Source organism: Apium graveolens, chromosome 5, assembly GCF_009905375.1.
Source record: "Apium graveolens cultivar Ventura chromosome 5, ASM990537v1, whole genome shotgun sequence".
Taxonomy (NCBI): domain Eukaryota; kingdom Viridiplantae; phylum Streptophyta; class Magnoliopsida; order Apiales; family Apiaceae; genus Apium; species Apium graveolens.
The window spans coordinates 206,073,532-206,086,910 of NC_133651.1; the positions used below are offsets into that span (position 1 = coordinate 206,073,532).

A 13,379-nucleotide genomic window follows, 5' to 3' on the forward strand; every position below is an offset into this window, starting at 1 on the left:
ATAATAATAATAATAATAAATAAGAATAAGAATAATAATATGCCAAATTGCCAATGATTTATATAATGTCTCCGCACTAGTGTAAAAGTAACTAAGTCTCGCTCTTAAATTTTATTATTATTAATAATAATAATAATAATAATAATAATAATAATAATAATAATAATAATAATAATAATAATAATAATAATAATAATAATAATAATAATATGCCAAATTGCAAATCATTTATATAATATCCCCACACCACAGTGTAAAAGTAACAATCTGGCTCTTAAATTGAAATTTAAGAAATTAGAGCAAAAAATATGTGTCAACAATGTGTTATAAAATTAGATGTTTTAATTTTAAGGAGCTGTAACCCAGAAGAAAGGCTTTCAGAATGTACTACTTCCATTTCACAACTAGCACCACAGTAAAAAACGCTCCTGTATAATATCAACCTTCCCACCTAAATGATCAACCAACTTCATCAGGGGAAACAAGTACACAAACCACCACTGATGGCCTGCCTGAAAAGAACATCTCTCAAGAATAAGGATGATAGACTTGGTACACACTGAAAGATTTTTCTGTATTACTAATCTAGACTTCTGCACTAGTTTGGGGAAAAAGCCTTCTGATGATGACATGAATTTAGCAACAGTCAACCTTTCCTGGAAGCGCTATTTGCAGAGAGACCGCCCTCATTTAAGTTTAGTGCTCCAGCATCAAGAGGGATCGTACCAACGGTCATAAACCCTACAGAGTTTGAAAATCCATTAACTTTGACAGGCATTAAACCTACGGTGACAACATCAAGTGGTTTGGCAGTAAGAGTTTCTGCAACAGGCACAGGGGAATTCACAGCAGCAGCAGCACCGCCACCACCACCCACAGGCTTCAAGCCAGCCTTCTTCGGGTTAATGCTGAGTGAACCAATTTTTAAAAGACCACTCTCCTCTTCTCCCTTATTTGTTGCTACAAATGTATCAAAAGCTTTCGTAGTTGCTTTAACTTCTTTGTCACCCAAAACTTGATTGGTGGAGATGGGGGCCTTCTCCAAATTGCTTCCATTATTGTTCTTCTCCAGTTCTGCATCTTCTTTTATAGGCAAGTTAAGGACAACATTTAGCTTGCGTGGCGGTTCCATGTGAGGCAAAATAAACGAATTTTCATAGCTTCTGACCGTCAGCCTTGATTTCTCCTGTTTCTGGAGCTTCTGCCGATTCTCATAGTACATGAAGTCATCTAGCAAAGACGTCTTCGATGTATACTGCTTAAATATTTTAAGCATCTCCATGCCTTTCTTGTACCTTACCTGTAAAATCAGAAGAATTTCACCTCATAAAGCTAAAGAACATTCTATGCAAAGTATTCAACAAGTAATGAACAGTACCAGAAATAAGCAAGAGCTTGGTAATTTATTCTAAAAAAATGCTCGACTTAGGTAAGAGATTTAACAAATCAATTAAGCTTAAGACCGCTACAAAAATTGTATTCAGTCACAAAGTAGCTTAGGGTGATAACTTTTGTCAGGCTGTCTCAAGATTTTCTTAAAAAGGATTTGTTTATTATATATATCCAGCAGGAGGCTGAACGCTCAGACAACAAATGCCACAATGCAACTTACAACTGTGCCATCCAGGGAATATACAAGTCTCCGCAAGTTAAAGGACATGCCATAGAAGTACAGCATACAACATACTTCCACATGATTGAAGATACAAATCAGAAATTCATGTCAACAGTGCATCAAGTAAAAAGTAGTTTACAGCAACAAACCTCTTGAGTGTCTCTGCTGTTGGTCACTGGCTTGTTCTCATTGTTCTCTAAAATGATGTGCCGGAAGTTTGGGTTTGGAACATCTTTAATGATGTGCCACTTGACTGGGAAGCTCCCAGACCATTTATCCTGCTGCCAAAAATCCATATCTTTTTGAAAATCTACTGCTCCGGTCATTTCAGCAACTCCACAAAATTGACCACTAGCATTTACCTTATATTAAGAAAGAGTTGACTCCACTTAGTTGAAAGTAGGGAAAACTAATGACAGACTGTACTTATAGTAAGAGAAGTAGAAAAAGTTCTTACAGAGAAGAAGAGGAAAATAGGACAGCCTTTAGGCTCCTCTCCAGCTATTCTCCGAGCATCATCATAGGCAATATACAGCTTCCTGTTTCCATTAGGTGTGGATGACCACACATTATACTTGATACTCTTGTGCACGTCATCCTCACTGTATGATTTTATAACAAAAAACTTCGCATTCACATAGTCAAGTGAAAAATCGACCTTGTTATACAGATTTCTATCAATAATTACACTTCCTAGGGTATCACTTTCTCCAGCCACGCTTGTATAGGATTTTACGGCCAATTGGTTAGTTAATTTACTAGTTCTAGGGCCTCTATTCTGCTCGGAAGATACATCAGTATTTCCACTGCCACCACTAAATTTTGTCTCAAACTTATCTACCATGGTCTTCCTCTGAGCACTTGACCTTAAAGTAGACACGCCACTACCGGGCTGTGCAACTTTTACTTGGTTACGATTAGACCAAACCTTTTCTTGGGAAAGTTTATCAACCATTTGAGTGCCTCTGCCCTGTAGACATTAGAGAAAGACAAATTATAGGAAGTGATCCAGGAAAATAAAAAACCAATATTTAAACTACTAATGACCTGCCTGGAAAACATTTGACATGGATCCTGCATTGGAAAAACCATTTGATGCAACACCGCCATGAGTAAAAGATTGCTTGCTCGGTCCAACACTAATCCTTGACCCGCCAGATGTCCTCGTGAATGAGTTTCTCAGGTCAGAAGTAACTTTCGAAGGATTTATCTTAATGGCAGCAGAGGCTGAAGACAGGTTATGCTTAAAACCAGGGACATCATTCCTCGTGGAAATAGATGCTGCTGCATCAACGAACGCTTCATGAGTACTATTTGCGAATACATCTTGTCCTGGTTGGACAACCATAGGATAATAACCAGGTGTAGATACCGTGTTTTCATAGGAGGGAACTGTGTAGTACTGTTGTGACCCTCCGTGTGACCCATCCATGCCTATCATGGCACCGGGAATGTAAGGGTTATATGGGTTATATGAAGTTTGTGAATACCCATAGCCAGGTGTATAATATAAATAAGGAATATTTTCAGTTTGGGAACCCTGAAAAAAGAACATAACAGAAATTCAGACACTCTACACGAAGATCACAACACAAAAAAAATCCAATAATATGTACATGTACTCACAGCATACTGAATTTCTTGACCAACCAATCCAAAAATTCTTTGGTGATCATTCCAATCGCTAGGTGATTCCATTCCTATTCAAAACAAGCAGTGAGAACAGTAAGCATAAATCATAAATCACTAAAGTGCAAAACGGTAGTACAATTGCCATGGAATATTACCTGTACTGATATACCCAAAATTGTTGGCAGAAGGGTGATAAAAGCCCTGCTGAACAGCAAACTCTGAGGCTCCACTGTTATACATTCCTTCAAATTGATCTAATAGTGGACTTGTTAGAACAGGGTTTGACTCGGCACTACCAATCTGAAGTAGAACAAAATTAAGAAATTAGAATTCTATCTTCAACAATGCAAATAGATAAACACACTACGGAAGTACCCCTTTAACACAAAGCATAATAAAAATTATACTTAAGTTTCTAGAAATAAGAAAATCCCGCATAATAGACTTTACCAGATAAGCATCTCTAAGTCCATGTTCAGGAATATTATAAACTTCCATCCCAGGAATGCAACACCACTGTACAGACAATGCAGTCTAGTCACAAACAGAAATTTTATTTTACACTACACTAGCACTACTACCAAAATCTGAACTTGGGAAAAAAGGGTATACTAGACAATATACACAAATACATGAAATGCAAAACAGCTCCTCAAAAACAAAACTTTATCTCAACTCCTTGTAGTACCAATACAACCATAAAAAAAACATGTGATTAAACCTTCAGGCAACCAAAACAAAACACAAACAATAAGTACAAATCAAACCTCAAAGTTACAACTCAAGAAATCTATTATTGTGCAGAAAGCTAGCACTTCTACAACAAAACTAATTCACAATCAAGATTATTATTTCAAAAATAAATTCTTTAAAAAAAACAAATTAAACACAAAACAACACCCAAATTCCCAAAAATAAAAAATACCCAAGAAGCAGAAACTGAAATCAGAAGAAAAGATTGATTAAAAATCAAAACTTGAACAGATATGTAGCACCCAAAAAATCAAAAACCCACAAATAATCTTGAATTAAAAACAAGTAAACCTGATTTCTCAAAATAAAAAGTGGTGAGAAATTACAAGAATCTTCTTACCCAGGTAAAGAAAGAGAGGAGAGGGGGGATGAAACTAAGCAGGCGTGGCTGAGGCAGAAGAAGAGAGCATTTCTTTTCTTGTTGTTGAATACACTTGCTGCTTAATATTCCCTCTATATATTTAATTTGTGGCATTTACAATTATTTATAATTTGTCAAAAGTAGACGCGCCTAAGCAATCTCAAACCCTACTTTATTAGAATAATAATAATAATAATAAAAGTAAATTTGGAAAATATAGAATAAAGCAACGGAAAACAGGAGATGATTTCGTATGCAGTTAGAGCAACTCTAATAAAATGCTACTTCATTCCTTATATTTAATATAAAATATTGAATCTTAGTAATTTAGAACATTGATAAGGAATTTGAGTTCCAACGATGTTCCTTATATTGATTCTTTATTTGATATTATATTACTAAAAGTATTTTTCATATACTAATAGATAGAGAAAAAAGTACTCTAAGAGCAAGTTCAACAATGTCCTACTAGATGTCTTATAAATATAATAAAATATAATGTTCTAGTGATTTAAGACATGAATTTTGTATATTAACTCCAACAATATGTCTTATAATGGTGCCTTATTATTAGTATAATATTGTATTTGAATTTATATTTGGAGGGAAAGAAAAGATGAGAGAGAAGAGATGTATAAAAAAAGAGGGAAAAAAATTTTTTATTGATATAAATTAAATAGTGCATGCCTAGTGATGCCTTAAAAATGAGGCATTTGATTCATGTCCTAGTGTTTTAAGGCACCACTAGGACATTTTTGGAACACTCATTTAAACAAAATGCCTTAAATTCTAGTTTAGGACATGAATTTATGGCACTCTTGGACTTGCTCTAAGAGCAAGTCCAACAGTGTGCTAGTAGTTTTCTTATATATATTATAAAATAATAACTTTTAGGAAGTTAGGACATGATTTTATATTTCAACTCCAACAAATGATCTCTAAATCCATCCCTTATTATTATTATAATAATAAATTTGAAAAAATATGAACAAAAAGTGAAAGAAAGAGAAAGAAAAGAGCGGAAGAAAAAGTGAGAAATTAATATTCTATTAATAAAAATGATATAAGGGATGAATAGTTGTTCCTTAAATATAAGATATGAAATTGATGTATTAGTGATTTAAGGAACTGCTAAGAGACTGTTGGAGTGTCAATTTAAGCCAAATTACTTATATTTGAACTTAAGAACCCATTTAAGGAAGCTGTTGGACTTGCTCTAATATTATATTATTAAATGAAAGTTAGCACTTACTAAAAAGAATGGGTAGGTTAGTTATTTATAAGTAATGGAAGAAGGATCTTAATGAAAGGGTTAAATATCAAGTAGGTCACTTACTCCGTCCAAATGTATCAAGTGAGTCACTGGTTACAAAATTGACTCAAATGAATCACTCATTTGAAAATTTGTATCAAAAATATCGCTCTATCGTTAATCGAAATTCCTAAAAATATTATATATTGAGTTTGACACATTTTTTATGAATAATATTACATCCAAATGAAAGATTATGAGTTCTAGTATTTTAGATAATATTTTTAATTTTTTTAAAATTTATTTACTATTTATTTTTATTTAAATCAAATAATAAAATCAAAAAATTAAAAATAAATAGTTGATAAAATTTTAAAAAATCTAACAATATTATCTAAAATAGTAGAACTCGTAACCTTTCATTTGGATGTAATATCATTCACAAAAAATGTGGGAAACTCAATATATAATATTTTTAAGAATTTCGACTTACAATAGAGTAATATTTTTGATATAAATTTTCAAATGAGTGACTCGTTTGAGTCAGTTTTGTAACCAGTGACTCACTTGATACATTTAAACGCAGTAAATAACCTACTTGATATTTAATCCCTAAATGAAATAAGTACTCACTAGAATTTTGTTGGAGCACATTTTTTAGCTTCATTCCTTAAATTACACCTTAGGATAAAAAATAGGGAATTTCTTGGAGTTCTCTTACGTGTAACCTTAGGATAAAAAATAGGGAATCTCTTAGAGTTTTTTTACGTGTAACGTTTATGTGTACACGCCTTCGCCTTCTGGGACAGATTTGAAACCATGTCGGATTGGGGTTTCGTTTGTTGTGGTATTGATTGGATTTTTGGATTTATTAAGAAATATCGGTTATATAAATATAAGAAAATAATATTGAGAAGCAAGTAAAAATATATAATGTATTTTTAATGACATAATTTAATATTTTAAATAAATTTGGTAATTATAACAATCTCTCTCATGTATTTATATTAAAAAATGTTTTGTACTCACCTAAATTATATGAGTACGTATTTATGAATATCAAGCTCATTTTTGAAATTATTTGTAAAAATACGGTATAATCAAAATTAACGAGGTGTGCGACTATTTGCATCCAATTTTTTTGTTGCATTTGAGTTTGAATGATATTGTAGAAACTTGTCGAAATATAGAAAAATCGTATTTTGCAAACAAAATTGAAAATAATATATTTAAAAATAAAATTGTAGTTTTCCAAAAAAATGAAAAGATGACAGCATTTTTGAAAACAAAATGAACTTGAGTATTTTTTTTAATAAATCTCGTGATAAAAGTAGTGTATTTTATAATAATGTATTTTAAATTTTAATGCAGCTTTTTATATTATAATCGGTATTCTAAAATTTGGAGTTGAAATTATTTGGTAAAAACACTTATGATGATTAATTAATGATGGAACTAATATATTTAAATAAATTGAAAATTTTATTAGGTTGAGAAAAATATATAATAATTAATAGAATTTTAAAAATTAAATCAGGAAAACATGGATATTAATAAATCGGTATTTTATAATTACCGGGAATACTAATAATGTGCTGGAGTGTGGGAGAAGCAAAAAGGGTAAATACATACTGTAGGAGGAGGGAACCGGAAAGTTACAAGTTGCGGGAGCAGAACTTTCGTCGAAAGTGCAGAGAAAAAGTGTGTTAAGTAATGTCAAACTTTAATTATTTTTTGTTTATCACTTCTTCCTTCTGTCTAACTTATTTTATTCACCAAACAACAACTCTCAGTTTTGGTGATTACCGTTGTTATACCAGAACAATTATTTTATTTTAAGATATATATATACGGAAATAATTAAATAAAAACCAATATTAAAATAAAAATTAATATTAAAATAGAAACTAGAAACCAATCCAAACCACCCATTTTTTAAATCTTATTAAATCCTGACCACTAATTTAAATATCCATATCCCTATTATTAATTTGATTTTAATATCTTATCTTTTCCACCCTTTTTATCTTCTTCCTCGTTTAAACATTTCAGCTAGGGTTTTAAATTCTTCAAAATCGCAACCGCAACCGTAACTCGCAACATATATTTATAATAAAATATATTTCCAAAAATATAGTTGATATCATATAAATTTATAAGTATACACATTTATCAACTAATCTTAGGTTAATGTTAAGACTTCATTTATAAGATTCACAATAATTATAAGATATATAACCAAACAAATGAAAAATATAATCAACATGTAATTTTTTTTATCCTTTTTTTTTCTCTCGCCTTCACATTTTTGTATGTTTGTAATATCCTTACTCCACACGGAGTATTAGTTTATATTTTATTTTTGAATGTAATTTATCACGTAACTTAAATTTCAATTTATTAATATTCCGAATTTATTTTTTTGCAAATTATTAATTATTTTAAAATAAATGGTTGAACCGCAAACCGATCCGCAATAACCGCAAATTCGCAACCGCAAATGACGTGGTTAACCGCAACCGCATTTGCGGTTGCGGACGACAATTTTTTAAAACCGCTCTTCGCGGTTTGGTTCGACTTTTACCCCAAAACCGATCCGATCCGAACCGCGTACACCCCTAATTTCAGCAATTGAAAATCACGACTCTCATCTCTCTCGTCATTACATATACATAAATCTGGATATATTCATCACCCATACAGGTACTAACCACTATCAATCTAAACATCATCAATATTAATAAATTCCGGCACCAAGAGGTTGGTGATTGTTTATGTGATAGATATGATAAGAGAGATGAAGATGGAATAAAATGTCGATGGAAGATGGAGAGTGTAAGTATAATCAAAGTGAGATAGATGTTTTAATTGCATAGAAAAAGAGTAAGAGGTGATACGACGGTGGTGATGATGATGGGTGAAATAGATATGATATCAAAGATGATAAGGAATGAGATTGTAACTTAATGGTGGATACAAACATGTCAGTTTTTAGTGATTTATGTATTACAAATTAATGATTTTTCTTTCACAAATTAGTGATTTGTGTAAGATAAATTAATGATTCAGAGTCGTTCTGGTATTTCAGTGATTTGTATAATATAAAATAATAAATTCAGCGATATTGATCTTGTATTCATGTTCATATGTAGTGCTTAAATTTCAGATTTGATTATTTTCATGAGATTTGATGATTTTTAGAGGTGTTGGTAAGTGAAAATCGAATTTGTAGAGTAGAAATAAGTAGAGATGGAAAATGGAGTACATAATGAGCAGCAGGAATCAATGATGGTTTGGGTGTGACTGAAATTAATGGTGGTGGAAAGTGACCAAAATCAATCGGGATATGCTCACAGATCTATACTATATTATAATAGACGAAACATTAAAAGTTTGGTAGTCGGTCGGTCGGTACTTGTTAAAATTACTTAATTACCCTTACATAAGTATTCTAATTTTAATCGGTCAATTCTAATTGGAATTGTACATAAGTCAACTTACTTTACCAATTCAAATTATATTTCATATCGAACTCGATCATTATAATTGATATTAAAATCAACTTCTTCTATCAATTTAAATTTTAATTTATATTGAGTTCTATATTATTGTAATTGATATTTCAGGCTAAAATAATTAAGCAAATTAAATATAATTGGTTGGATTTGATGGATAATTGTTCCTAATGATCCGAATAAAAAAATAATACTATTGAACTAGGATACACAAAATAATATATATTATTCATCCAGGATAAAAAAAAAGTATTATACAATTGATCCAAACTAACACAAAATTAAAATTAAAATATAAATTGACCAACTAAAACAAAATTATATATATATATATTAATTATTTGGGCTAAAACAAAATTATCTTATTGATCCGAATTTAAAAGAATTAAAATTAAGTTAAAAATAATTAGTTGAATTTGGTCGGAGTAATGTGCCTTTGGGTATAAAAAAAATAATGAAAAACATTAATCCGAGATAAATTAAATTAATATTCGACCAAGTATAAGACGTATCTTATTGATTTGAACTAAAAATTAACTTTAACTAAAACATTATTATTCCTTTTTAAATACACATATAAAATTATCAATAAAATTATATCGTTCAATCAGTAATATTATCTTTTTCAAATAGCTCTTGTAGTTAATTGATTACGTAATAAACTCGTTAAAATAATAATTTTTTAAAGGTCACGACAGAATGGAGACATTTTATTTTTATTCTTATTAAAATAAAAACTCGCTATAATTATTTCCCTATATTGAGGTTATTACTTTAAATAAGTTTAACTGTTTTAAATGAATTATGAGCATATACGTATATCAATATAATTATCATGAAGTCATATCATTTAAAATTTAAAATGAAGAAATTTAAGAATTCAATTAAAAATAAATGTATAATATTAAAAAAAATCTGTGCGATCCATGCATCGCACAGGTTTTAAGCTAGTATTATATAACCTGTGTATATACAAATATTTATATAGGTTTCTAGTTTTTATTCTAATTTGGTTTCTACTAGAGTAACCCCTATATATATATAAGTAATTTATATTTATTATATTTACTACAAAATTACTTGAAATTTGAATTAAATATTCATTATCCGGGATCTAAGACTTGATATACTCTTTTCAAATATATATTCTTATTTATCAACTACTCCCGCATGAAATTATGGGGTGGTGGCCTTATATGTCACTTTTGTGTAAATAATGGTCCAAATTGTCGTATCTGAAAATAAAGGCCCTATCTGTCACTTCATAACTGAAGACCGTCTAGCATTTTGATTATTTTTCTTAAAAGTAAAACGGAACTTCGTGAACCGTTTTAACACTTTGATTTTTTTTATATACGGGCAAACGGAACTTCGTGTACCGTTTTAGCATTTTGATTTTTTTTATATGGGCAAAACGTTAGATAAAGCAGCGTTTTTGTACAAATGTAGCAAAATGTCATATAAAGTAACGTTTTTACCTTAATTTTTTTTTAAAAATAAAATAAAATAAACACTATATCTTGTAAATTATTAAATCATAAATTAATAAAAAAATATTTTAAATTATTTTCTAAAACCCAGAAGGGGATTGTTAAACCCTAAAATGTTAAAAATTATTAAATTAAGTTACATTCTTAAATTTTATAATTATTTAATTTAAAATTAATATTTCTGATTCTTAGGGTTTAAGGCCTAAAGGCCCTAAACCCTAGATTAAATTAGGGTTTAGACTATAGGGTTTAGGGTTTAGGCCCTAAACCCTAAACCCTAAATCGGTGTAACATTTATTATTATTTTTTTAAATGTTTCTAAAACTCAAAAGGGGATTGGTGAACCCTAAATGTTAAAAATTGTTAAATTATGGTATCATTTATAAATTCTAAAAATATTATATAAAAATAAATATTGAAATTATTAAATTAAGTTACATCCTTAAATTTTAAAATTATTTAATTTAAAATTAATAGAAAAATAAGAGGCAAAACGTTACACGATGTAGCGTTTGCATATTTTTTTTTAATCTAAAGACTAAAAACGGAAAACGATATTTTGTTTTGCATGTATTAAAAAAACGGAAGACGATGTTCCATTATGAGGTGACATTTTGGGTCTTTTTCCCCGAAAGTGACAATTTGGGCATTATTAACTCAAATAGTGACAGTTTGGGCCTTTATTCGAAATCATGCATGTTCTAATCTAAAATAAAAAATTGTGTCAATTATTCTTTTATTTTGTCTCTTATACACAATCGAAATAACAAGGGTTTATACATAAATCATAGATCCACCCTTCTCGTTTGTGTATGTAAAGCTACTACACCTAAGAACTCGGTATATTGATTATATTTCATAGCCAACCGTTTTTCAGCAGTATCCAATTATCCACCATTATTATGTACTTACACACCTCTTTAGGATATGTGTACTGCACACTTTGTCACAAATGTGTTTTTCAAGCCCAACCGCATATCACGACATACATGTGATCATAATTAAGCACGTTTTTGACAAATTTATATAAAGTTGACATACATGTGATCATAAACTCATGTTTATAATTCTTTTTCTCCCTCTTCCAAACTTCTTTTTCTCAGACAAATTCATCACTTACATAGTCTTTTTATTTCATCCCTTAATATCTTTCATTTAACAATTAATTCTTGATCATAATTTAATTGTCTTATTATACATTCTTTTCTCTGACTGCTCCATGAGGATGTCTCTGAATTGTCATACATGGTTATGACAGGCAGTTCTGGAACTTCTTTGTCTAAGTTTGGAATCTGGGCTTCTTCTTCCTTCTTCACCATAGTTGATTGAGTGGTCTTCTAGATCTTTAAACCTTCTGTAAGTTGAAGGCTTACTCTAATACCAATTGTTATTCACTAACAATCAACTTAGGTTAATTTGTAGAAGGGGGTTGAATACAAATTAAAATTTTCAAGTAAATCTGTGCATGAGAAAGGAAATATGAACACAGATGCTAATAATTTCATGTGGGTTATTTTTCGACTTGCCACCTGAAATTTATTTTTGAAGAAATAATATATTGCAATTACAAGTGTAATATCACATATGCGATTTTCAGTGTTTCACTTAGAGGATGATATCTCTCTAAAATTCTGTCAAAAACCTATTTGTTAAGCGAAATATTGCTACTACTTGGTTTATATATCACCAAATTACAAATCTTGCTAGACAAAACATATTGCAGTTCGAGGTTAAGCAAGTTTGCTTCTTCATTCTCTTTCCCGCGATACTTGGACAAATGATGATAGATTTTATCTTGATATATAGCCTTGAATATCTCTTCAATTTGTCATGCATGAAAATTGAATGTTTCTTTTTTCTTTGGAATCCAAGATCACATGCAAGTTTGTCTTGGTTATACTTTTTTTTATTGAGATTCCCATCAGCTCATATGTTGTGACAGTACTAGGTTCTGACCACTGTAATGTTACTATTAGTAGTTATAGATCTTCATAGTTGTTCATCGGCATTCGACTAAGAACGTAATACCCTTTGAAGATCTTTTACGACAACCTTTCTTAGATCAGTCACTTGATTACTGATGTAGATAGTTGTTGATGCTCTGTCTACACTAGTTGTTGATGACTCACTTCAATCCTATTCTAGATTATCTATTGAGCCAACATGACTTTCGAATGAATAATTGCATTGCTATCTGTTTATTGACTTGACTTTCTTCTAGAAGATGTTACATGACCACATCGTTTGATGTGCTACTCCTCCAATGGCTATCTCTTAGGACGGCTAGCAATTGAGGTTTACATTTTGTCGTACATAATTACGTAAATATGATTTTATTTATCATCAGAATTTATGCTTAATTTCTAACAAAGACTTATTTTAAAAAATAAGGAAAATAGAGTGTTTTATAATTTCACTCGATAAGCATGACTGAAAATAAGGAGGCTTATTTTAAGAAATAAGGAGAGTGATATTTAGCGCTCGATAATTTAGTGTTTTATAATTTCACCCAATAAGTATGACCGGAAATAAATATACTTATTTTAGGAGATTGATGATTTTATCCGATAAGCACAACTTAAATTTGAATTTGAGGAGTAGATTGAGTTTGGATTAAAAAGGATGACCAAATCAAAAATTAAGTATATATTGGATCATGGCAGTGCAAAAAAATGGATTATGTACACAATAATTTCCTGTTATGAAATTCAAAGATGAACGCGTCTGCAATTCATCCCTGACCAGCAACAAAATAAAAGAA

At 30.3% G+C, this 13,379-nt stretch overlaps 1 protein-coding gene across 2 annotated transcripts; it reads right to left on the bottom strand.

The window, feature by feature from the left end:
* Positions 1-254: 254 nt before the first annotated feature.
* LOC141724727 (uncharacterized) lies at positions 255-4,496 on the bottom strand. 2 transcript variants are annotated; one of them, XM_074526965.1, is made up of 8 exons: positions 4,341-4,496; positions 3,698-3,763; positions 3,403-3,547; positions 3,242-3,315; positions 2,667-3,155; positions 2,073-2,585; positions 1,765-1,977; positions 255-1,300 (listed from the first exon to the last, which is right to left on the bottom strand). In XM_074526965.1, exons 1-8 carry the CDS (start codon positions 4,473-4,475, stop codon positions 647-649), a joined length of 2,289 nt encoding a protein of 762 aa, XP_074383066.1. In that variant the 5' UTR covers positions 4,476-4,496; the 3' UTR covers positions 255-646. The 2 variants fall into 2 exon arrangements, with proteins under 2 accessions (XP_074383066.1, XP_074383067.1); XM_074526966.1 differs by lacking the exon at positions 3,698-3,763.
* Positions 4,497-13,379: the final 8,883 nt, after the last annotated feature.

Bases quoted from the DNA above. Each gene is read 5' to 3' on its own strand.
- LOC141724727 (XM_074526965.1), bottom strand. From the start codon at position 4,475: ATGCCACAAATTAAATATATAGAGGGAATATTAAGCAGCAAGTGTATT. The intron at 3,764-4,340 runs GTAAGAAGATTC...TTGTCTGTACAG, and splicing joins TCCTCTCTTTCTTTACCTGG to TGGTGTTGCATTCCTGGGAT. The intron at 3,548-3,697 runs GTAAAGTCTATT...GTTCTACTTCAG, and splicing joins GACTTAGAGATGCTTATCTG to ATTGGTAGTGCCGAGTCAAA.